The sequence below is a fragment of the Euleptes europaea genome, chromosome 1, assembly GCF_029931775.1.
Source record: "Euleptes europaea isolate rEulEur1 chromosome 1, rEulEur1.hap1, whole genome shotgun sequence".
Taxonomy (NCBI): Eukaryota; Metazoa; Chordata; class Lepidosauria; order Squamata; family Sphaerodactylidae; genus Euleptes; species Euleptes europaea.
The window spans coordinates 170570245-170593169 of NC_079312.1; the positions used below are offsets into that span (position 1 = coordinate 170570245).

The 22925-nt window shown below is 46.1% G+C and overlaps 1 protein-coding gene across 1 annotated transcript in view; it reads left to right on the forward strand.

Annotated features, from left to right (window-relative positions):
* The first annotated feature begins 3762 nt into the window (after positions 1-3762).
* The window catches only part of NCKAP1L (NCK associated protein 1 like), a 91959-nt gene continuing 72796 nt past the window's right edge, over positions 3763-22925 (forward strand). The window contains exons 1-7 of the mRNA XM_056858405.1: positions 3763-3864; positions 9657-9767; positions 10822-10914; positions 13985-14041; positions 15709-15851; positions 17120-17210; positions 22251-22388. Coding sequence (XP_056714383.1) covers positions 3763-3864; positions 9657-9767; positions 10822-10914; positions 13985-14041; positions 15709-15851; positions 17120-17210; positions 22251-22388 — 735 coding nt within the window. The remainder of the gene's footprint in view (positions 3865-9656; positions 9768-10821; positions 10915-13984; positions 14042-15708; positions 15852-17119; positions 17211-22250; positions 22389-22925) is intronic.

The window sequence follows — 22925 nt, forward strand, 5'->3', positions numbered from 1 at the left end:
TAGATTCAACACTAGAGCTACATATCGCCATCACAAGCCTTTCCCCCCCCCTTGAGAAACCAGTAATTGTTAAAGCAGCACACCCCTTAAAAAAATAGAACGATCCCACACAAACACGCAATCAATAAAAAACCATTAAAAACTTATAACAAGGAAATATGTATCTATATTTATTTTTTACAATGAAGTTTACTGAAGTTCCCACCCTAGCCAAACTAGCAGGATTAAAACAGAGAGCCTTGCTTTTAGACATACCCATATTTCCCACCCTGAGGATCTGAGGACCGCTTTAAGCACAGCTCAGTCTTAATTACCCAAGTCTTTTATACTTCTAAGCCTCCAGTTAGCTGCTAGTAATACCAGGCCTTGGTTTTTTTTTTTTTTTTTTTTTTTTTACAGTTAATAAAAGCCTTCTTGAATTTATTTCCAGGCATAGAAAAGAAAGGTTCTCTCAAGTGTCTAGCTCAACAGATGCAGTCTCTCCCCGGGGTCCTTACCTTGGCTAAAATCAATCAAGGGCTCTCTCCAAACTGCAGCATTTAAACTGATTGGCCAAGGATCCTGTAACTGTTTAACTGCTGGCGCGATTATGATTTTTCAGGAATTTGGTGACATCATTGTTACCAAGGCGATTGGTTACCTCTCATTTTCTCAAGTAGGAGTGCAGTCTGGGGGAAATGCATGGAGATTTGGAAGCGGTTCCTGGGGAGGGCGGAGTTTTGGGAGAGAGCGTGGGCCTAGGGTTGCCAGCCTCCAGGTACTAGCTGGAGATCTCCTGCTATTACAACTGATCTCCAGCCGACAAGAGATCGGTTCCCCTGGAGAAAATGGCTGCTTGGGCAATTGGACTCTATGGCATTGAAGTCCCTCCCCTCCCCAAACCCGGCCTTCCTCGGGCTCCACCCCAAAAACCTCCCGCTGATGGCGAAGAGGGACCTGGCAATCCTATGTGGGACTGATGCCGCAGTCTATCCTCCGATGTGGTCATTTCTTCCAGCCTGGGAATCTGGAGGTCAGCTGTAATACCAGCAGAACTCCAGGTCCCACCTGGAGGTTGGCAACTTTAACTGCTTTGAGCCCCCCCCCCCCGACAGTGGTGTTAATTTCACCTCTCGGTGCCATTAAGGCTCAGGGTCTAATAATGTCTGGGACCTCACTGGTTAATGTCTAGGACAATAGTGTCACATGACTTTTCCTCCTCCTGAGCCCAGCTGTTCTCAAGTTTAAGAAACTCAAGGACCACCACTTTGACTTATGCTCTTGATTTACGTGTCTTGTAAGTAGACATGCCAGGGTCTGCCACATGCAGGGTTGCCAGCCTCCAGGTGGTAGCTGGAGATCTTCTGCTATTACAACTGATCTCCAGCGGATAGAGAGATCAGTTCATCTGGAGAAAATGACCGCTTTGGCAATTGGACTTTATGGCATTGAAGTCCCTCCCCTCCCCCAAACCCCCCCTCCTCAGGCTCTGCCCCAAAAATCTCCAGATATTTCCCAACCCGGAGCTGGCAACCCTAGCCATGTGCCAGACAATCCCTTTGCCTTAGAACTGGAGAGGAAAGGGGTTAACTTTTCCTTCTGCACCTGATACCACCTGCCAGACTCAGGATGATGATGATGATGGTAGGAATATGGATTTATCTGACTCTGGCATGAACTCCTACAGAATTCGGTGGGGCGTACTCACAGATGAGTGTGCCCAGGATTGTTGGCTTGGTCCCATGAGACCTGGGTTCACTGGGTAGCTTTGGACCAAGCAGGGTCTCTGGCCTAAACTATTTCACAAAGTAGTTGTGAAGACTAAGAGTGTACTCCTGGGGAGCGGGAGCGCCACAGGAGCCAGCGTGACCCTGCGCCAGCGCAAATGCCTTTTTAACCTGGGATGACGGGCACATATGCTGCCCTGGAGGCACACACGCCTTCACCTGGGCGCCCTGGAGCAGCGTGGGCTGCTGTAGCCACTGCAGCAGGACCTAAATCCCAGAAGAGGCAGGCCACGCTCGCGTTGGGGAGTTCCCCTTTCACCCTGGGAACGCCCTCTTGAGCTGTGGTGTGCCCTCTGTGTGCCGTGGGGCATTTCCCCCTTTATTTCTGTATTTTTTTTAAAGATTCGATTCTCTGGGGTGGCCAGGAAGCCTCTGAGGAGGCAGCATGGCTGTGCTGCTCCCAGCTGCTGCGGATCCACCCTCCCCCCCCACCCCAGGAATGGGCTGCCCATTAGACAGCTTAGAGGTGTGCTGTCTGGAGTTCCTTAGAAGAAGGGCATGATACAAATTTCATAGAAAAAGCATAAGGTTATTTTCTTTTTTTCCAGGGAAGGCTGGCTATGCCATTAACAGAAATACTGGAGAAAATATGCACAAGTACTACAGGGATAATTATGGAAGTATAGTACTAAGCTCAAACAAAAAGATACAATAATACTCAAGCAAACTATGCAAACATATATTGTGAAAGACGTGTAACATCTACAAACAAGTGAAAACAACTATAAATATATATACAAGTGAGATCAAAGTAGAAAGTCTTTTTTTTCTTTTTTCAAGGTGAGTGAATGTCTTAACTTAAGGTTGTTTTCAACACGAGGAAAGCTGGATGAGGATGGAACAGTAACACGGTCCGGATGCTCTTCAAGCGTTTTCACTGCAAAACTGCAGCTTCATCAGCTGAAGTCTTCATAAATATTGTATAATTATTCTTTGTAGATGCAATAGTAGCAATCTGATACAGAAATAGGTATTCAGTCTTGCTGTGCCAAAAGGCTGCTCAAAATGGCTATGGCTCAAGACTTTCTACTTTGATCTCACTTGTATATATATTTATAGTTGTTTTCACTTGTTTGTAGATGTTACACGTCTTTCACAATATATGTTTGCATAGTTTGCTTGAGTATTATTGTATCTTTTTGTCTGAGCTTAGTACTATACTTCCATAATTAACAGAAATACAGCAGGTGGCCTTTCCTTGTGGAATTTACTTTCCCCTTCCTTTCCCTGTAGAATTTCTGTCTGACTTCCATGCGGATTTTAAAAGGTGCAGGATGCTACTGGGAGAAAATGTGGTAATCTCAGTGTTATGGTAGATATGGTACATCTGTGGTGGAATATCTGTCTGTGGTTTGTTTTTGGGTTTTTTTTACATTATGTCGATCTGTTGATTAAGAAGGCGGCATCCTGCAACAGAAGGTGTTGTAGACAGCCAAATTGATCCACACCGAATCCCCAAACATGAACAAAATCCACCCCTTTTGTTAGCACCAACGAAATCGACACAAAACATTTGTTAGGACCAATGAAATCGACACAAAAGAGTGTGCAAGCTTTCGAGTTCGCCAGGGCTCTTCATCAGGAAGAGGAAGAGTTCTGATGAGCTTGAAAGTACAATGATTTGCGTCTCTTTGGTTGGTCCTAACAACAGGGACTACATGGCTTTTGTTCTTGGGGATGCGACAACAGGCCGTAGCTAGCGTAACCCGTAGAACTTTTGCTCTGAGATGGATCAGCTACGTTGAGCACCCTGGCCACAGGAAGCCCCAGCCCGAGAAGGGAAGTGGCGCTCGCCACTTTTCAAAGGGGAAGTGTTAAAGAGAAGCTTGCATTTAGCTGGGGACCCAACGCTGACTCAGAAGCTGTGTGGCTCCTCACGTCGCTGAGTGCAAACCCCCCTCCCCGTGACTTTGGCGCTTCTTGCAATACTCTACTTTTGGGGGCTCGCGTCCCCGTGGGGAGCAAGGGGTGCTTGGCGGCCGGTTCTTTGGGGGAGATGTCTCTTCCTTCCGTGTACCAGCACAAGTTTGCTGAGAAACTGACAATCCTCAATGAGAGGGGCAAAGGGGTCCTCATCCGTTTGTACAATATCAAAAAGGTAGGAACTGGCGTGACCCATTGTAGGTCTTCATATTCTTTGGGGGGGGTTTTGGGGGGCAGATCCAAGCCTAGCTCATGGGGAAGGAAGTTGTGGAGTCTGGTTGGTTAAAAGGCAGGGCGTGTTTCCTGTTCTACTCCTTGCTTGGGGTGAGATAGAAAGGACAGTTGTTAGAGACAGGGGGTATGAGACTGAAAATCAGAAACTCAGCTACCGCTCCTAGTTTGAGGGGGCAGTATTTAGAAGCAGGGCTTTGTTGACTGAAAGACACAATTTCTGATTTGAACCAGTTGTGGGCAGGTGAAACCTCTTCCTTCTACCCCACATAATGGGTTGGGAGTGTCGAGGAAGAGAGCTAATGCCTCCTTTAGCAGTTGTTTGAGTTGGGGAGGGGCTGTGGCTCAGCGGTAGAGCATCTGCTTGGCATGCAGAAGGTCCCAGGTTCGATCCCCGGCATCTCCAGTTAAAGGGACTAGGCAAGTAGGTGATGCAAAAGACCTCTGCCTGAGACTGGAGAGCCCCTGCTGGTCTGAGTAGACAATACTGACCTCGATGGACCAAGGGTCTGATTCAGTATAAAGCAGCTTCATGTGTTCATGTGTGTTCATATGAGTTTCAAGAGCCAGCATGGTGTAGTAGTTAGAAGCGGTGGACTCTAATCTGGAGAACCAGGTTTGATTCCCCCCTCTTCCACATGAGGCCAGCTGGGTGATTTTGTTTGTGGCTTCCTAGAGGCACCTGGTTGGCCCCTGTGTGAACAGACTGCTGGACTTGATGGGCCTTGGTCTGATCCAGCAGGGCCTTTCTTATGTTCTTAAGACCTTGGGCTAGTCACAGTTCTCTCTGAATTCCCTCAGCTCCACCTACCTCACAAGGTGTCTCTTGTGGGGAGGGGAAGGGAAGGAGATTGTAAGCCGGTTTGATTCTTCCTTAAAAGGCTGAGAAAAAGTCGGCATATAAAAATAAACTCTTCTTCCTTCGGAGGAGGAGACTCAGTTCATGGGCGGGGGGTTTGCTTCTAAATGGGTTAAGGGAAATCAGTCAATCTTTATTGTTACAGTCAAAGACCAGCGTAAGGGTTAAGGGAAGAAACTCACAGATTCCTGGGTATGGTTCTTCGGGAAGATATTTGTTTAACCCTTCCTCCTGTCCTCCTTGTCAATTTGCAATCTTATCTCCTTCCCCTTGGCTATGCTATCTGCCCCCCCTCCTGCCTCCAACTTAGAAGAGCCTTTGTGGTTAGGCTGTTGTACTAGGATCTGGGAAACCCAGGTTCAAATCCCCACTGTGCCATGGAAGCTCACTGGGTGATCTTGGGCCAGTCACTCTCTGTCAGCCTATCCTACCTCACAGGGTTGATGTGACGGTAAAATGGAGGAAGGGAGAATGTTGCTGTAAGCTACTTTGGATCCCCATTGGGGACAGAATCTCGCAGAATTCCCCAACCCAGAACTGGCAACCCTAGAAAAAAGTCACATGACATTGTTGTCCTAGGAATTAACTAGTGAGGTCACAGACATGAGCCATGAGACTCTATGGCACTGGTGGGTGGAAATCACAAATGTCTTCTTACCAATGCTGTCTCTCTGAGAGTGCAATCCTATGCAGAGTTTCTCCAGTCTAAGCCCATTGAAATAGAGCCCATTGGTAGGGGCTCAAAGCAGAAGATGAGGATCGCCAACCTGCAGGCTGGGTCTGGAGGTCGGCTGGTATTGCAGCTGACTTCCAGACTACAGAGACGAGTTCCTCTGGAGGAAATGGCAGCTTCGAAGGGTGGACTCTTAAGGCATCACACACACACACACACACACCCATGCTCTCTCTCCAGGAATATCTTGCTTTGGCAGGCAACCCTAAGTTGGAATGCCAAAATTGAATGTCTGAGAAGAAGAAGAGTTGGTTTTCATATGCCGACTTTCTCTACCACTTCAGGAAGAATCAAACTGGCTTACAATCACCTTTCCCTTCCCCTCCCCACGGCAGACAACCTGTGAGGCAGGTGGGCCTGAGAGAGCTCTTAAGAGAGCTGTGACTTGCCCAAGGACACCCAGCTGGCTTTGTGTGTAGGAGTGGGGAAACAAATCCAGTTCACCAGATTAGCCTCCACCACTCATGTGGAGGAGTGGGGGAACCAAGCCCCAGTTCTCCAGATCGGAGTCCCCCGCTCCAAACCACCGCTCTTAACCACTACACCACGCTGGCTCTTCTTGCCTGCATATCTCAGCCCCTCCTTTTTGTCCATCCTTGGATTCATCCTCCCACCCTTTTCAGACTTGCCCATCTTAGGCCTGGTCTAGACATGCAAATGGAACGAGGTAGTAGCCATACAATTTCAGGTTGTGTGTGTAGAGAGAGGCACATTTTTAATGCTCCCTTGTGTAAAAACTTCCTGCAGATATCCCCCCCCCCCAAAAAAAAAAGCCTGTGAGAATGAAGTATGCCATCCAGGTTCTTTACAGGCCATGGTAGCTTTCTTTTTGAAAGGGAATTATTACTGTAGGAGAACTCTGAATGATTTGATCCCTCACCCTCAATCTGAAGTTCCATTCCACAGGCAGGTAGGTGATGGGAAAGACCCCCGCCTGAGACCCTGGAGAGCCGCTGCCTGTCTGAGTAGACAATACTGACTTTGATGGACCAAGGGTCCGATTCAGTATAAGGCAGCTTCATGTGTTCATGTGTGCTTCACCCCTCTACCACCTCATGACGCATTGCATGTGGCGTTCCCATTTTAACTCCCCCCAACTCCGCGAAGCACACTCGGAGAAACTAGTCCACAGTCGCCCAGCGATATTTCTGTGAATCCAGCTTCATTGGGATCAGCCTGAGACTCTCTCCAGCGCACCAAATTATGCCGCTTGCTCTCAGCTCGTCGGCTTCTCCTTATCTGGGGGCTAAAGAAGGCCTGACAGGAAGGAAATAGAAACGCAGCTGACTGAGGCCCTGGACCTCTTCAGCAAAACGATGCAAACAAGGAGCTCATGCTGGCAGCTGCTTCCTGTTCTTGGGTGTAGGCTGAATGAGGGTTCCTCATTCGCGGTAGCAACGGCGCAATCTGGTTGCCGCCTAAAACGAAATGCCCTCTGAAAGCCTGTTCCTTGTGGTCCCCACCTACCCCCACCACCTAGGGTTGCCAACCTCCAGGTACCTTACCCCCACCCCAGGAACAGGGTTTGTGGGGCCAGGATCTCCAACCTAAAAGGTGGTGGCTGGAGATCTCCTAGGATTACAGCTAGGGTTGCCAGCTCCGGGTTGGGAAATACCTGGAGATTTTTGGGGCGGAGCCTGAAAAGGGCGGGGTTTGGGGAGGGGGAGGGACTTCAGTGCCATAGAGTCCAATTGCCGAAGCGGCCATTTTCTCCAGGTGAACTGGTCTCTGTCGGCTGGAGATCAGTTGTAATTGTAGGAGATCTCCAGCTAGTACCTGGAGGATAATGGAAAAAAGAGACACCACTGTACTGATACTATATAGTTAGCAAATGAGCACAGGAGCGACACAACAGTGCAGTTACAAAATGCAAACAGATTCTATTGGAAAAGTTACACATAGTAAGCAGCAACAATGCAAAAACAATGGGTCTAACAAGATCCTATATTATAATAGTAAAGTCTAATAGTCACTGATGTATGTATTTTCAAGATAGTTGAAGATTCAGCTGCACTGAATGTATCCTAAGTGGAACGTGGTGACTATCTTGTATCTTTAACTGCAGTCAAAAATGATATGAATCAAGTTTTCTTGATGTTTGGGGACTGATGAAGAATTGTATTGAAGAAATTTGAAATGGCCATATTCCCAGTCATCTTTGGAAAACAATATTTCTTCTGCTGAACTATCTTGAAAATACATACATCAGTGACTATTGGACTTTGCTGTTATAGATATGGGATCTTGTTAGACCCATTGCTGCTTACTATGTGTAACTTTTCCAATAGATTGGTTCTTGTAGGTTATCCGGGTTGTGTAACCGTGGTCTTGGAATTTTCTTTCCTGACGTTTCGCCAGCAACTGTGGCAGGCATCTTCAGAGTAGTAACACTGAAGGACAGTGTCTCTCAGTGTCAAGGGTGTAGGAAGAGTAATATATAGTCAGAAAGGGTTGGGTTTGAGCTGAGTATTGTCCTGCAAAAGTATTGTCCTGTAAGTATCAAGATAATGTGCTAATGAGGGTATGGTATGTTAATATGGAACCATTGTATCCTGAAGTGATCTGTTAATGTGTGTAATCCAAAGCTAATCTGTATGGCTATTGTTGAATGTTGTTCAACAATGTTGTTCTTGATACCCTTGTCATCCGTAAAACAAACCTTCAGTTAGGTCACAAGGTCTACCGGAAACCAACTCACACAGATCACTACTTACACAAAAACTCCAACCACCACCCCCGACAGAAAAGAGGAATAATCAAAACATTAATGGACCGTGCAAGACGGATCTGTGAACCACAGTTTCTCAAGGAAGAAACTAATCATCTAAATCACGCACTGCTAGCAAACGGCTACTCCAAGAATGAAATCAGAAGGGCCATTAAACCAAACAAAAATCAGAAAACTCAAGAAAAACAGTCTCCCATAGGAAAGGTATTCTTGCCATTTATTAAAGGAGTCACTGATAGGATAGAGAAACTTTTGAAAAAACATAACCTACAAACAGTGTTTAAACCCACCAAGAAAATACAACAAATGCTACGATCAGCAAAAGACAAAAGAGACCCCCTCACCTCTGCAGGAGTATATCGTATACCTTGCAGCTGTGGAGAAGTTTACATCGGGACCACAAAACGCAGCATACAAACAAGGATAAAAGAACATGAAAGATACTGCAGACTTGGCCAACCTGAGAAATCAGCAGTGGCTGAACATGGACTGACACAAACAGGACACAGGGTCTTATTCCAAGACACTGAAAGACTGGACAATTCTACCAACTATTTTGTCAGATTGCACAGAGAAGCCATTGAAATTCATAAACATCAGCACAACTTTAACAGAAAAGAGGAGAGTTTAAGAATGAATAAGGCTTGGCTTCCTGCCCTGAAAAACCTCCAGACAAAGACAACATTCAACAATAGCCATACAGATTAGCTTTGGATTACACACATTAACAGATCACTTCAGGATACAATGGTTCCATATTAACATACCATACCCTCATTAGCACATTATCTTGATACTTACAGGACAATACTTTTGCAGGACAATACTCAGCTCAAACCCAACCCTTTCTGACTATATATTACTCTTCCTACACCCTTGACACTGAGAGACACTGTCCTTCAGTGTTACTACTCTGAAGATGCCTGCCACAGTTGCTGGCGAAACGTCAGGAAAGAAAATTCCAAGACCACGGTTACACAACCCGGATAACCTACAAGAACCAATGAACTCTGACCGTGAAAGCCTTCGACAATATTTTCCAATAGAATCTTTTTGCATTTTGTAACTGCATTGTTGTGTCGCTCCTGTGCTTAATACCTGGAGGATGGCAACCCTACAGATGAGTGAAGTGGTCATGACAGAGCATAGAGGGAGAGGGGGTCTGTATCTGCTTCCCCAGAGTGTTCTGCTTATGTAGGATAAGGTCAGAAACTGACTGTCTTGTAAGTCTTCAGTCTTCCCCCCCCCCCCTTTCTGGTTATTTGCATTGCTTTTTCGACCCATGGTTTTTTTCAGCAAAGGGAAAGATTATCCAGGGCCTGAGTTGGGCCCGCTTGTTAGAGAAGAGGCCGTGACCGTGGTAACTGTTCACACGAGAGACAGCAGACGACAGGAGCTTTTGGTTTATCTTTGCAGACATGCACCGATCCCCGGGCCAAGCCGTCCTTCTTCACGGAGAAGGCCATGGAGCCCTGCATCAAGTACATCAACAAGAAGTTCCCTAACGTGGACATACGGAGCAGCACGGTGAGATCCTCGGAGCCGGGGTGGGAGAGTCAGGTCTGCTCTGTGCTTTTGGCAACAGAGCTCTCTCTTTCCGGCACTGTCCATATCCTGGCTTAAATAAGAGCAGCTTTTGCATGGAAAGTTGCATCTTAAGTGCGTTCCAGGGACCAAAGAAGACCTTCGGATGCCGGATTTATTCTTGGCACTAGCATGACGCTCTGTTTCTGTGCAAGAAGATGCAGCTTCCTTGTACTGAATCAGACTTAGGTTTGCCAATTTCCAGGGAGAAGAAGAAGAAGAGTTGGTTTTATTTGCCGACTTTCTCTACCACTTAAGGGAGACTCAAACTGGCTTACAATCACCTTCCCTTCCCCTCCCCACAACCGACACCCTATGAGGTATGTGGGGCTGAGAGAACTTTAAGAGAGCTGTGACTTGCCCAAGGTCCAATTGCCAAAGTGGACATTTTCTCCAGGGGAACTGATCTCTATCGGCTGGAGATCAGTTGTAATAGCAGGAGATTGCCTTCTAGTACCTGGAGGTTGGCAACCCTGCTCCCAGAAAGGTGGCTTTAGGATTGCAACCTTAGTTATTCAAAGTATTTCATAGTGCGTTCTCTTTCTTCTCTATTAAACAGTGAAAGAACCAACTGAGTGGTTTAAAATTAAGCAAATAAAATAAAATTCAGTTTTTAAAAGTCCTGTATCATGCAGCAGAATGCCACAAAATTAAGGGCCAGACAGAGTTCTCAGAGGAGAGCATTCCCTGTGTTACTTTTGAACAAGCCTTCGTAGGGCTACCAATCTCCATATGGGACTTGGAAGTCTCCTGGAATTATGAGATCAGTTTCCTTGGAAAAACTGGCTGCTTTGGAGCTTGACTATCTTATACTCCAGTGAAATCCCTCCCCAAACTCTGCCCGCTCCATGCCCCACCCCCAAATCTCCAGGAATTTCTCAACCTGGAGTTGGCAACCCTTTGGTGCCCCAGTACAAGAAGGCTGCATAGGGCCTCATGGAGCTGATGTTTTCCGAAGGATCAGTTCCACTTATTCACACCCTGTTTTTCTTTACAGCAACATCTGGGGCCAGTACACAAAGAGAAAGCAGATGTTTTCCGGGCACTCACTGCCTATTACCAGACCTTTGTGGATGTGTTGGAATTCCGGGTGAGTATTAGCAGAGGCTGGGGTCTTCCCAGGATGGGCTTCCTTTTGATTTACTATAATTTACTATAAAATTATGCATGGTTTGGAGAGAGTGGACAGGGAGTGGTTTTTCTCCCTCTCCCATAATACTAGAACGTGAGGTCATCTGTTAAAGCTGGAGGGTGACAGATTCAAAACAGATAAAAGGAAGTATTTTTTCACACAACGCATAGTTAAATTGTGGAACTCCCTGCCCCGGGATGTGGTGATGGCTGCCAACTTGGAAGGCTTTAAGAGGGGAGTGGACATATTCATGGAGGAAAGGGGTATTCATAGTTATTAGTTAACATGGATACTAGTCATACTACATACCTATTCTCTCTAGTATCAGAGGAGTATGCCTATTATCTTAGGTGCTGTGGAACACAGGCAGGATGGTGTTGCTGCAGTCGTCTTGTTTGGGGGCTTCCTAGAGGCACCTGGTTGGCCACTGTGTGAACAGACTGCTGGACTTGATGGGCCTTGGTCTGATCCAGTAGGGCCTTTCTTATGTTCGAATCCACCTGAGAAAATCTTGGCGGAAAGTGGAAATTCTCCAGGTATAACTTCTGTCATCACTCTGTTGGATGTGTCAACCGGGAAAACTGCCCCCGTTGAGTGCTGCACCGTTTCAGAATACTATTCTGGACAGGTTATGGCAGCCGGATATCATGGGGGCAAAGGAGTTACAGATTTTGGGCAAGAAGTGGTGAGCAAACGTTATGCCATTGGTCAGCTGCCCAGTAAAGTTAGCTGTTTCTGTCTGGATTCCTGAAACGATTGGGCACTTTCACACATGCTGAGTAATGCACTTTCAGTCCACTTGCAATGCACTTTAATGGTGGTATGCAAGTGGATTTTGCCATTTCACACAGTGAAATCCAGCTGCCAAGTGCATTGAAAGGGGATTGAAAGTGCATTATTTGGCATGTGTGAAAGTGCCCATTGAGTCTAGTAGCACTGCACCTCCTCCCTCCCTCTCTTCTATTATATGTACAACACTACTGATTTCTAATATTTGTGAAACTTATCAGTGCTCCTTACTTTTACCATTATTAGTTAAGGAACTGCAGCCATAAACTTCTTTTTTGGGGGGGCTGCTTTTTTTCTTTTTTACTGCTACATGCTTCGTGAAACGGGAATAACCTCTTGCTCAGTGTGGAGGAACAGGCAGGAGTCATCCAGATGTGCACCTTTCCAGGTTAGTTGTCAGTGACCTGCAGAGCAGGGCAGACTTTTCATTCCTGCATATCGTGAACACCTGGAAGAAAATTCTGCTTAGGTTTCTTCTCAAATCCCTGGCCTGTAATTAGTTCACTGGACGGCCTGGGGCAAAGGCAGCCCAATGCGATGTGATTTAGATGTCGCTGTTAAAAAGAAATCTAGTCTGTGCTATAAAATAAAATCAGAACAATATGATCTCCCTCCTACTTGATATAAAACCTAGTTAGAACAAAAAACAAATCAAAAATAGAATATAGATGTAGGCCTGCTAAAATAGAATTAAGATGAGAATGCAAAGTCACATTCGTGTACACAAAGCGTTCACCAGAGAAGAAAAGGTAGCATCGAGATAAATAATCTTGACACTTTCGTGCCTAATAAGAAAACCAGCTTCTCAGGAACTGAAGGGACCAAAAAAGAAAAATGAAGCGTTCATTTCTGCCTCTAATGCTATATAGAGTTTACAGCCAAATGTATAATGAGATAGATCTTTAATGTCTAAGGACAGAAACACAAACATTTGTCACTGTCTTCAAAGCAGTTTCCCAGGCAGCTTGTGGGGGATGTGGAGGGAAAGATGTTTTATTCTGTTTTATATATATGCATATATTTTATACACACACACACACACATATTTGCCAGCCTGGTTTCAGTTAGGATGGGACAGTGGGTCATACGTAGGCAGAAAAGTATCCTTACACTACAAAGCTTACAGAGTTTCCCACCAATAATGTGTAGCTCCTCCATCCACCATAGCATACCATTTTTCCATGCTGGTCACAGGGCCGGCCCCGCCAATAGGGTTGCCAGGTCCTTCTTGGCCAGGTTTTTGGGGTGGATCCTGAGGGCGGGGTTTGGGGAGGGGAGGGACTTCAATGCCATAGAGCCCAAGTGCCAGAGTGGCCATTTTCTCCCAGGGAACTGATCCCTACCGGCTGGAGATCAGTTGCAATAGCGGGAGATCTCCAGCTAGCACCTTGGCAATCCTACCCAACAAACGGACAGGTATTGAATTTATACCCGGCCCTCCCCAGCCGACGCCGGGCTCAGGGTGGCTTCCGACAAGAGTTTACGACTATAATTACATCAATTAAAACGAGAATTTTAAACATACAAGACACCCTAATTCAATAACCCCTATAAAATACATTTCTTAAAACCCACTAATTCAACATATTTGTATATGCGACAGCTCAGTGGAAGATCTAGCCCATTACATCCTGGCTTGTCTTCTGTATATTGAGCCTACTCTACACTCTGATTTATCTGATGCTGATGAACTAATTTTTTTAATATCATGTGGATTCTTTTGTCTCCCGAAAAACCGCGCTTTACACGTTGGCGGGCAGGAAAACTAGGGCAAAGAAAGCCAGTAAACAAATAGAACTTTTTTCTTTGACGAAAAGACGGTTAGAGCCGAATTTGATCTTTCTTGTTTTATATACATTGTTTTAATGAGAAACGGAATGTTGGGCGTAATTTGAGGATGTTATCATTTTCTGGATTTTATTCATTTTTTTAACCTGTTGTAATAATGTTTTAGATTGTAAAGGCCTGTGGCCGTGTGCAGTAAACCTATACCTAAACCTACTTTTAAAATATGCCGAGGAGGTTTGGTAACGATGAAACTCAGGCCAAATCCCCCAGGGAGCCCACCGGCCTAAGGCCAGAAGGGCATACAGAATCAGGGATGGAGAAGGTATCTCATGGAAAGAGTTAAGATAGGATAGGAAGTATTGGGAAGCCAGCTGATCCATAAAGCGTTGCTGCCCTCAGCCATATGCCTGGTGGTACATCTCTGTCTTACAAGCCCGCTTTTCTGTTTTAGGATCATGTCTATGAACTGTTGAACACCATTGATGCCAGCCAGTGCTACTTCGACATTGTGAGTATCTTTGGAATAAAACATGGTCGTCGGCTTCCAGTTGTTAAAGAGCTACTAGCCACTCACTGAGTACAATAAGGGCACTTAGCAAAATCCATGTGGCAAACATGTAGACTAGGAACTTAATTCCCAGTCACGTGTGGAGCTGATTTGGGTCAGGACTTTGAAAGCGTGGAGAGGAGGGTTTAAGCTTTCCTCCCTACACCGTTTTCTTGACCTGAGACATCCCTGGTAGCTGCTACGTGATCCTTTGGGGAACCCTACATATACCGGTGGATGTTGCAGGTCAGGAAAATGGTAGGAGGAGAAGGCTGCAGTCTCCTCATGCTTCATGGTCCTGATCCGAGTCAAGCCAATGCTGTCCTGGGAATGAAGTTCTCAGCATGGATCTCCCAATCACATCTGTCGACAGTCCACATGTTCGTCGTGTGAAGAAGAAGAAGAAAAGTTGGTTTTTATACCCCTCTTTTTCTCTGCCTTTAAGGAGTCTCAAAGCGGCTTACAATCGCCCCCCCTTCCCCTCCCCACAACAGACACCTTGGGAAAGAAAAATTTCCCTTATGGCCCTAATAGTTTCTGGGCATCTTCCTATAGCAGTGGTCACACATTTAGGCCTGGTTCCACAGCACCTCCTAATCTCTAGTAGGACTTCCAGGTCACTTCCATTCCATAGAGTCCAATTGCCAAAATGGCCATTTTCTCCAGGGGAACTAATCTCTATTGGCTGGAGATCAGTTGTAATAGCAGGAGATCTCCAGCTAGTACCTGGAAGTTGGCAACTCTAGGTGGGTAGGGTTGCCAGGTACCTCTTCGCCACCGGCGGGAGGTTTTTTGGGGTGGAGCCTGAGGAGGGCGTGGTTTGGGAAGGGGAGGGACATCAATGCCGTAGAGTCCAATTTCCCAAGTGGCCATTTTCTCCAGGCGAACTGATCTGTATCGGCTGGAGGTCAGTTGTAATAGCAGGAGACCTCCAGCTAGTACCTGGAGGTTGTAATCAAAAACACAGTTGTAGGCTATATAAATAAACCAAATGTGTTATATTTAAAGCATATAACATGTGGCATGAAAAAAGCAAATAGTTTTTGTTATATGTACATTATTATTTCCGTAATGTAACATAAGTACACATCAACAACAACAAAAATGCTGCACAGCAGGCATTAACAGAAATACATATAGATATAGCAAAGTCTTCTTTGTTTAATTCAGTACTTAATTCAAGAATACTTAATTCAAGAATACTTAATTCAAGAAGAAGACTTTGCTATATCTATATGTATTTCTGTTAACGCCTGCTCTGCAGCATTTTTGTTGTTGTTGATGTGTACTTATGTTACATTATGGAAATAATAATAATATAGCCTACAACTGTGTTTTTGATTACAACTATACCTACAGTTGAAATTACTGGTTTGAGTACCTGGAGGTTGGCAACCCTACTAGCAACTGTTCCCCCACAGTCCAACCCTGAGGTCTTCCATAATGCCAACTATCTGACGCTGAGGGCTGAGCCTGGGACCTTCTGCATGCCGAGCAGATTCTCCACCACTGAGCCGTGAACCCTTCCTGAGGAGCTCCAAGGGCAGGATAAAAAACGCACGCGATATATTGATAGATCAATATTGATATATATGATGTATATGAGCCTTCTCTTTTGTTTCCTGCAGCACGCGAACTATGACTTCACCAAGAATTACCTGGACCTGATTGTCACCTACGCTTCTGTCATCTTGCTCCTTTGCCGTATTGATGACCGCAAAGCCCTGGTTGGCTTGTATAACTGTGCCCATGAGATGATCCATGGAACCAGGTCATGGCCCACCTGGCTGTGCCGTGTCAGGATAAAAATTATTTTAAAATATTGTGAAAACTGCACAATGGCAATATCCTAGGTTGATATACTGCAACCACGTGCCAGATGCGTTTCGGCCTGTTTGGCCTTCCTCAGTGGTCAGTTGATACCCATGTAAAACATACACACATATTTACAGGTATATACATATACAGACAATTGTATATCGGACCATGCATGTATGTAGGTTGTATAGTATATTTCAGAGTATACAAACACTTAGTTAGATTGTCTAAGTTGTTATACTGGGCTGTATATGTCTTCCATATAAAATGTGTGTGCAGTTATCAACTAGGTAAAACAGTGTATTTATCCCACCCAACCTTGGGTACCCACCACCTAGCTGTGCCTCCTGTCTCCTAAGATCACCTGTTTGAGACCTGTCTAGTCTTTCCTTGATAATCATCCCAGACTTTCATATCACGTTGTGACTGTGAGATTTGGATGTTTTGTTAAAGATAGCCTTTCCTTGAGCCAGACCAACCACCTTATTGAGTGACTGAATGCTGCCTCAGCTAGAAAGCTTTTAATTAATGTTTAGCTGAAATCTGCATTCTCATGAGTTGTTTGGGGGCTCTTCCACAAGGAGATTTTCCCCTGCGAGGAGAGCAGGAAGTGGTGTGGTGGTTAAGAGCGGCGGACTCTAATCTGGAGAACTGGATTTGATTCCCCACTCCACATGAGCAGCGGACGCTCATGAGAGCCAGCATGGAGGTGTGGCTGAGAGCAGTGGTTTGGTGCGGTGGACTCTGATCTGGAGAACCGGGTTCGATTCCCCACTCCTCCACGTGAGCGGCAGAGGCTAATCTGGAGAACTGGATTTGATTCCCCACTCCTCCTCCTCTGATCTGGTGATCCAGGTTAGTTTCCTTGCTCCTACACATGAAGCTATCTGGGAGACCTTGGGCTGGTCACATTTCTCTCCAAACTCTCTCAGCCCCACCTACCTCACAGGGTGTCTTGTGGGGAGGGAAAGGGAAGGTGATTGCAAGCCGGTTTGATTCTTCCTTAAGTAGTAAAGAAAGTCAGCATATAAAATCCAACTCTTCTTTTTCCCTCCTAACAAATGAGTTTGACACCCCTGATGTAGACTCTAACTCGGAGCTTCAGAAGTAAACCATAGTGTCCTCTAGCCATGCTCTTGCACAGAAATACTTGGGCACTGTCAGAAGTCACATCTCCTTCTGTTGGGAAACACCTCTGACTCGTTTCTCCCCCGGCTACAGTGACCCCAGTTTCCCTCGCTTGGGCCAGATGATATTGGAGTACGAGAATCCCTTGCGCAAGCTGATGGAGGAGTTTGGACCGCACACCAAGGTGAGTAGCTGCTGTGGCACCGGTAGGTGGTCTTCTTCTAGAGACTCTGGGTTTGGCATCTCTTGTCCATCTGCTGCAAAATACGCACGATAGCGCTGCCACCTTTTCATCTGGTTGCGCGGGCAGCTGGTATGGTTGTGAACCATGTGTGAACCACACCTTGTGCCATTGTGAACACATGGGCTTGCATGTGTAATTGCATTGCATATACCGCACTTTAGCAGCATGGTACGGCCTGTGGCTCAGTGGCAGAGCATCTGTTTGGCATGCATTAGGCCCCAGGTTCAATCCCCGGCATCTCCAGTTAAAGGGACTAGGCAGGTAGGTGATGCGAAAGACCCCTCCCTGAGACCCTGGAGAGCCGCAGCCAGTCTGAGTAGACAGTACTTACTTTGATGGACCAAGGGTCTGGTTCAGTACAAGGCGTGGCCTCTCAGGTTTGAGTATCTTTTGGGAACATAGATTCTTCCTTATGCTCCATCTTCATAGTTGGTAGAAGTATTGCATGCATGCGCAGCGGGTAAGAACAGATGGAGGAGCATTGGGTGGGTGATGTTTCCATCATAAAAACACTGGGCGGTGGAGGCTCTTTTAGCCCTGTTCAAAAACCCTTCCATGCAAATGACTTCAGGGGTCCGTAACCTTTTTGAGCCTGTGGGCATGTTTGGAATTCTGACACTGCATGGTGGTCGTAGCAACAAAATGGCTGCCACTGGAGGTGGAGCCAGCTGCAAAATGCTTGCCACAGCTTAACTTCAGTAACACATTGCAGATCCTTGTGTTGTGGTGGCAGCTGCTGACAAAGCAACATCATAAAAACTCTGCACAGCCAATCAAATCTACAATAGTCAACCGGAAGCTTTGCTGGGCAAAAGTTCTACTTGGCCCCACCCACTTCCAAAAAACACTTGGTGGGCACCAGAAAAGGTGTTGGCAGGCGCCATGGCACCCATGGACACCACATGGTGAGCCAGCGTGGTGTAGTGGTTAAGAGCGGCGGACTGTAATCTGGAGAACCGGATTTGTTTTCCCACTCCTACACATGAAGCCTGCTGGGTGACCTTGGGCCAGTCACAGTTCTCTCTGAACTCTCTCAGCCCCACCTACCTGACAAGGTGTGGGGAAGGGAAGGGAAGGCAATTGTAAGCCAGCCGGAGTCTCCTTAAAAAGGTAGGGAAAAGTGGGGTATAAAAAACACCTTCTTCTGCCGGGACCCCGGCTTAGAGAGCGTCTTAGCACACACTGCTTCTGATTTTCATATACAATAAATCCACTAGTGCAGTACATCCACTAAATTGAATACTGTGTGCTCAAGTACAAGAACACTGGTTTTCACTTAGTATCAAATAAGGCATACTCATAACACAGAGCAGGGGAGAACGAAATTGTAAGCCACTTTGGGCTTCCGTAGGGGAGGGAAAAAAAGGTAAAGGTCCCCTATGCAAGCACCGGGTCATTCCTGACCCATGGGGTGACGTCACATCCCGACGACGTTTCCTAGGCAGACTTTGTTTACGGGGTGACTTGCCAGTGCCTTCCCCAGTCATCTTCCCTTTACCCCCAGCAAGCTGGGTCCTCATTTTACAGACCTTGGAAGGACGGAAGGCTGAGTCAACCTTGAGCCGGCTACCTGAAACCAACTTCCGTCGGGATCAAACTCAGGTCGTTAGCAGAGCTTTTGACTGCAGTACTGCAGCTTACCACTCTGCGCCATGGGGCTCCTAGGGGAGAAAAGCAGGGGCTAAATGTCTAAATAAATATTTATTTTTATTTAGTTCCAAAAAAGTATATGCCTCCTCTCCTGAGACCTGCTCTAGTGGGCTTACAACTAAGATAACAAAACAAAGCCATTAAAACACAACCAGATGGCATCTAACTCCAAAAGATGTATAAAGTAGACCAAGCCAAGTGTTGGAAGTGCTCAGATACCGCAGGGACATTTTCCCACCAATGGTGGACTTGCACTAAAAGCCAAAGGTATTGGCGAAACATTCATAGAGAAATTCAGACAATGGGCGAAAATGCATGGTCGCTTTATCCTCTTTTAATCCCTGTTTTAGCCAGGATCGAACGCACATTAGGCAAAACGCATGTGTTCAATCCTGGCTGAATCCTGGCTGAAACAGGGATTAAAGGAGGATAAAGTGTCCATGCGTTTTCACCCAGTGTTGCGAGTAAATTTCGAATTGGAACCTAAATACATGCTGTTGAGTATAACCCCTTCTCGAGTGAACTCTGCCAATAAAGAACTTTATCAGTATGCAACTTCTGCTGCATTTAAACTCATCTACGCTAGATATTGGAAGCACAATACCCGCTATCACAGAATGGAATAGTAAACTTTTGGATTTTGCATTAATGGCCAGGCTAACTCACTTGCTGAAAATGAGTTCTATGGATGAATTTATGACAAAATGGTAACCTTTGTATGATTATTACGTGCCATGAACATTTACTAAAAACAAAAGAGTTTAGAGGATTAATTTAGAAATTACTTAATGAGTGCAGATAGTAATACTTAACATGCTTAAGATGAATGATGATATTTTAGACTATATAATGCTCGGAAGACGAATTAGATTTGACTCTTTTCCCTGTATCCCTTTTTCTATTTTCTGTACCCTCTTATAAAAACAATAAAAAAACCACAACCACTAAAAAAAGAGGACAACATCACGTAAACAATAAATTTAATTTGCCTTATACCAAATCCAGACCCTTAGTTAGTGAGAGCCAGCTTGGTGCAGTGGTTAAGAGCAGTGGTTTGGAGCAGTGGGGTCTGATCTGGAGAACCAATTTTGATTACCAACCGATCCACATGAGCGGTGGAGGCAGTGGCGGACCTACATTTTTGGGGCCCTGAAGCTGGAACTGTTATGGGGGCCCCTTCACAACCAGCAACAACAGGGCCATATCCAACAAGGTCCAAACGGCCTTGTTGCCCTTGTGAGGCCCGCAAGGCCCAAATGGTGGAGAACAGGGTGGTGGGGTGAAGTCCTTGAAAATGTGCCATACAGTGATTGATGAAATAAAACTATAGAACTATTAAGTTGTGCACCAACAAAGGATTTAAGGGCCCAGCTGCCAAAATGTAGGCTATGAATAGATTCTGGTGAGCTCAGAGAGCCCATACAGCGGGGGGTTTGGGTGCTGCAAGCCCACGAGAAAAGTTTGATATTTGATCAATTACAGGGACATTTTGAGGCCATATGAAATGGGTATTGAGCATATTCTAAGGTCATCCTTAAGTACTTCAACCCATTGGCTTATGAGATTCAAAACAGTTAAAAGTATTTTTTCACACAACACATAGGAAAATTGTGGAACTCCCTGCCCCAGGATGTGGTGATGGCTGCCAGCTTGGAGGGCTTTAAGAGGGGAGTGGACATGTTCATGGAGGAAAGGGCTATTCATGGCTATTAGTTAGAATGGATACTAGTCATGCTGCATACCTATTCTCTCTAGTACCCAAAATAATCGGCATTATTATTTTGGGTGCGGTGGAACACAGGCAGGATGGTGCTGCTGCAGTCGTCTTGTTTGGGGGCTTCCTAGAGGCACCTGGTTGGCCACTGTGTGAACAGACTGCTGGACTTGATGGGCCTTGGTCTGATCCAGCAGGGCCTTTCTTATGTTCTTATGGCCAGTTATTGATCTTATCCATTTGCAGGAGGTTATCTGCTGAAGGCCTTGTGCAGATGAATGAAGCTGTCACGGTGGGGGTACAGGAAGAGAGGTGGTCCTGTCACTGTGTGAGCAGACTGCTGGACTTGATGGGTTTTGGTTTGATCCAGCAGGGCCTTTCATATGTTCTTTCTTATGTTCTTATGATTCTATCGCTTAAAAACCCCATTGATTTTGTTGAGAAATTCACTCATAAAAAAAAAAAAGTTGCTTCAGGGGCTCCCTCTGGGATTAGGGGCCCTGAAGCTTAAGCTTCATTAGTTTCACAGTAGATCCGCCTCTGGGTGGAGGCTAATCTGGTGAACTGGATTTGTTTCCCACTCCTACACACGAAGCCAGCTGGGTGACCTTGGGCAAGTTACGGCTCTGTTAGAGCTCTCTCAGCCCCACCTACCTCACAGGGTGTCTTTTGTGGGGAGAGGAAGGGAAGGTGATTATAAGCCATTTTGATTCTCCCGTGGTAGAGAAAGTCGGCATATAAAAACCAACTCTTCTTCTTCCTCTTCCTCCTTCTCCTCCTCACCCCCCAGGATTATGTATTCATTCTGGCAGCGGCTTCCAGGATGTGCTGCCTGGGATTCTTTTAACTGGAAATGCCAGAGATTGAACATCAAGCAAAACAGGTCGTATCAATGAGATCTAGCTCATCACAGATGATCACAGCGCATATGTGATGTGCTTAGCTGCACCTCCTTGGAGCGTGTTCAATGTTCCCAGCCTCAGCTTCCCTCATAATGCCAAAATGAGCTGTCGTTTTCCCTAGGATTAGATTCGGTTCTTGCTATACGCTTGTTCGTTTTTGTATTTAACGTTTGGGTTCCGAATGTACACAGAAGCTCGCTGACGATGGTGGGGATGAATGGGGCTGGAAGTAAAAAAGGAAAGACTGTGACTATGCAAATATGTTATCCATGTAAAAGGCATGTTTTTTTAAATATCACTACAGAAGAGTATTAGATGTAGTAGTTATCCAGTAGAATAAGAGATATACAGAACAAATATATATAATCTATCTTAAACAATAAGACATTAGGAAAAATTTTCTAACAGTGAGAGCGGTTCCTCAGTGGAACAGGCTTCCTCGGGAGGTGGTGAGCTCTCCTTCCCCGGAGGTTTTTAAACAGAGGCTAGATGGCCATCTGTCAGCAATGCTGATTCTGTGACCTTAGGGAGACGATGAGAGGGAGGGCATCTTGGCCATCTTCTGGGCATGGAGTAGGGGTCCCTGGGGGTGTGGGGGGAAGGTAGTTGTGAATTTCCTGCATTGTGCAGGGGGTTGGACTAGATGACCCTGGTGGTCCCTTCAAACTCTATGACTCTATGTCTCTACTAGCTATCTCTTCCCTCTCTTGCCAGGCTGTCAGCAACGCCCTTCTTTCTCTGCACTTCCTCTTCGCCCGTCGAAACCACTCGGCTGACCAGTGGCGAAGAGACCAGCTCTTCAGTCTGATCAGCAACCCCGCGGGCATGATAGCTCCTGCCACTTCGGACACGGTGAGCCGGTGTAATGTGGGACAAAGACACTTTGTGCCTGCCTCTCCAACACACTTAGCTTATTCGGGAGGATCCTCAAACCGTCAGGTCCTCCTGTCCACAACAATCCCTTTCTTGGAGGGGGGGGGGCTAATAACTGTCACAGTTGCCTTCAGGGTGTGTGGAACGTACCCCTCAGTGACAGACATTCAGTATCCCTCAGCATGTTATGTAGGTTCAGAGGGCCTACCTACACAATCCGTTGCTCCTGGTTCTGTCCTAGGCCCACCTAGTGGACTGTTAAATAGACATTTGCTGGGAATTCTGAGTAAAATTTAAGTAAATGTGGCCTTTCCCCCATATTAGTAGGGTTGCCAGCCTCCAGGTGGTGGCTGGAGATCTCCTTATTACAGCTGATCACCAGGCAACAGAGATCAGTCCACCTGGAGAAAATGGCCGCTTCGGCAACTGGACTCTATGGCATTGAAGTCCCTCCCCTCCCCAAACCCCGCCCTCCTCAGGGTCAGCCCCAAAAAACCTCCTGCCGGTGGCAAAGAG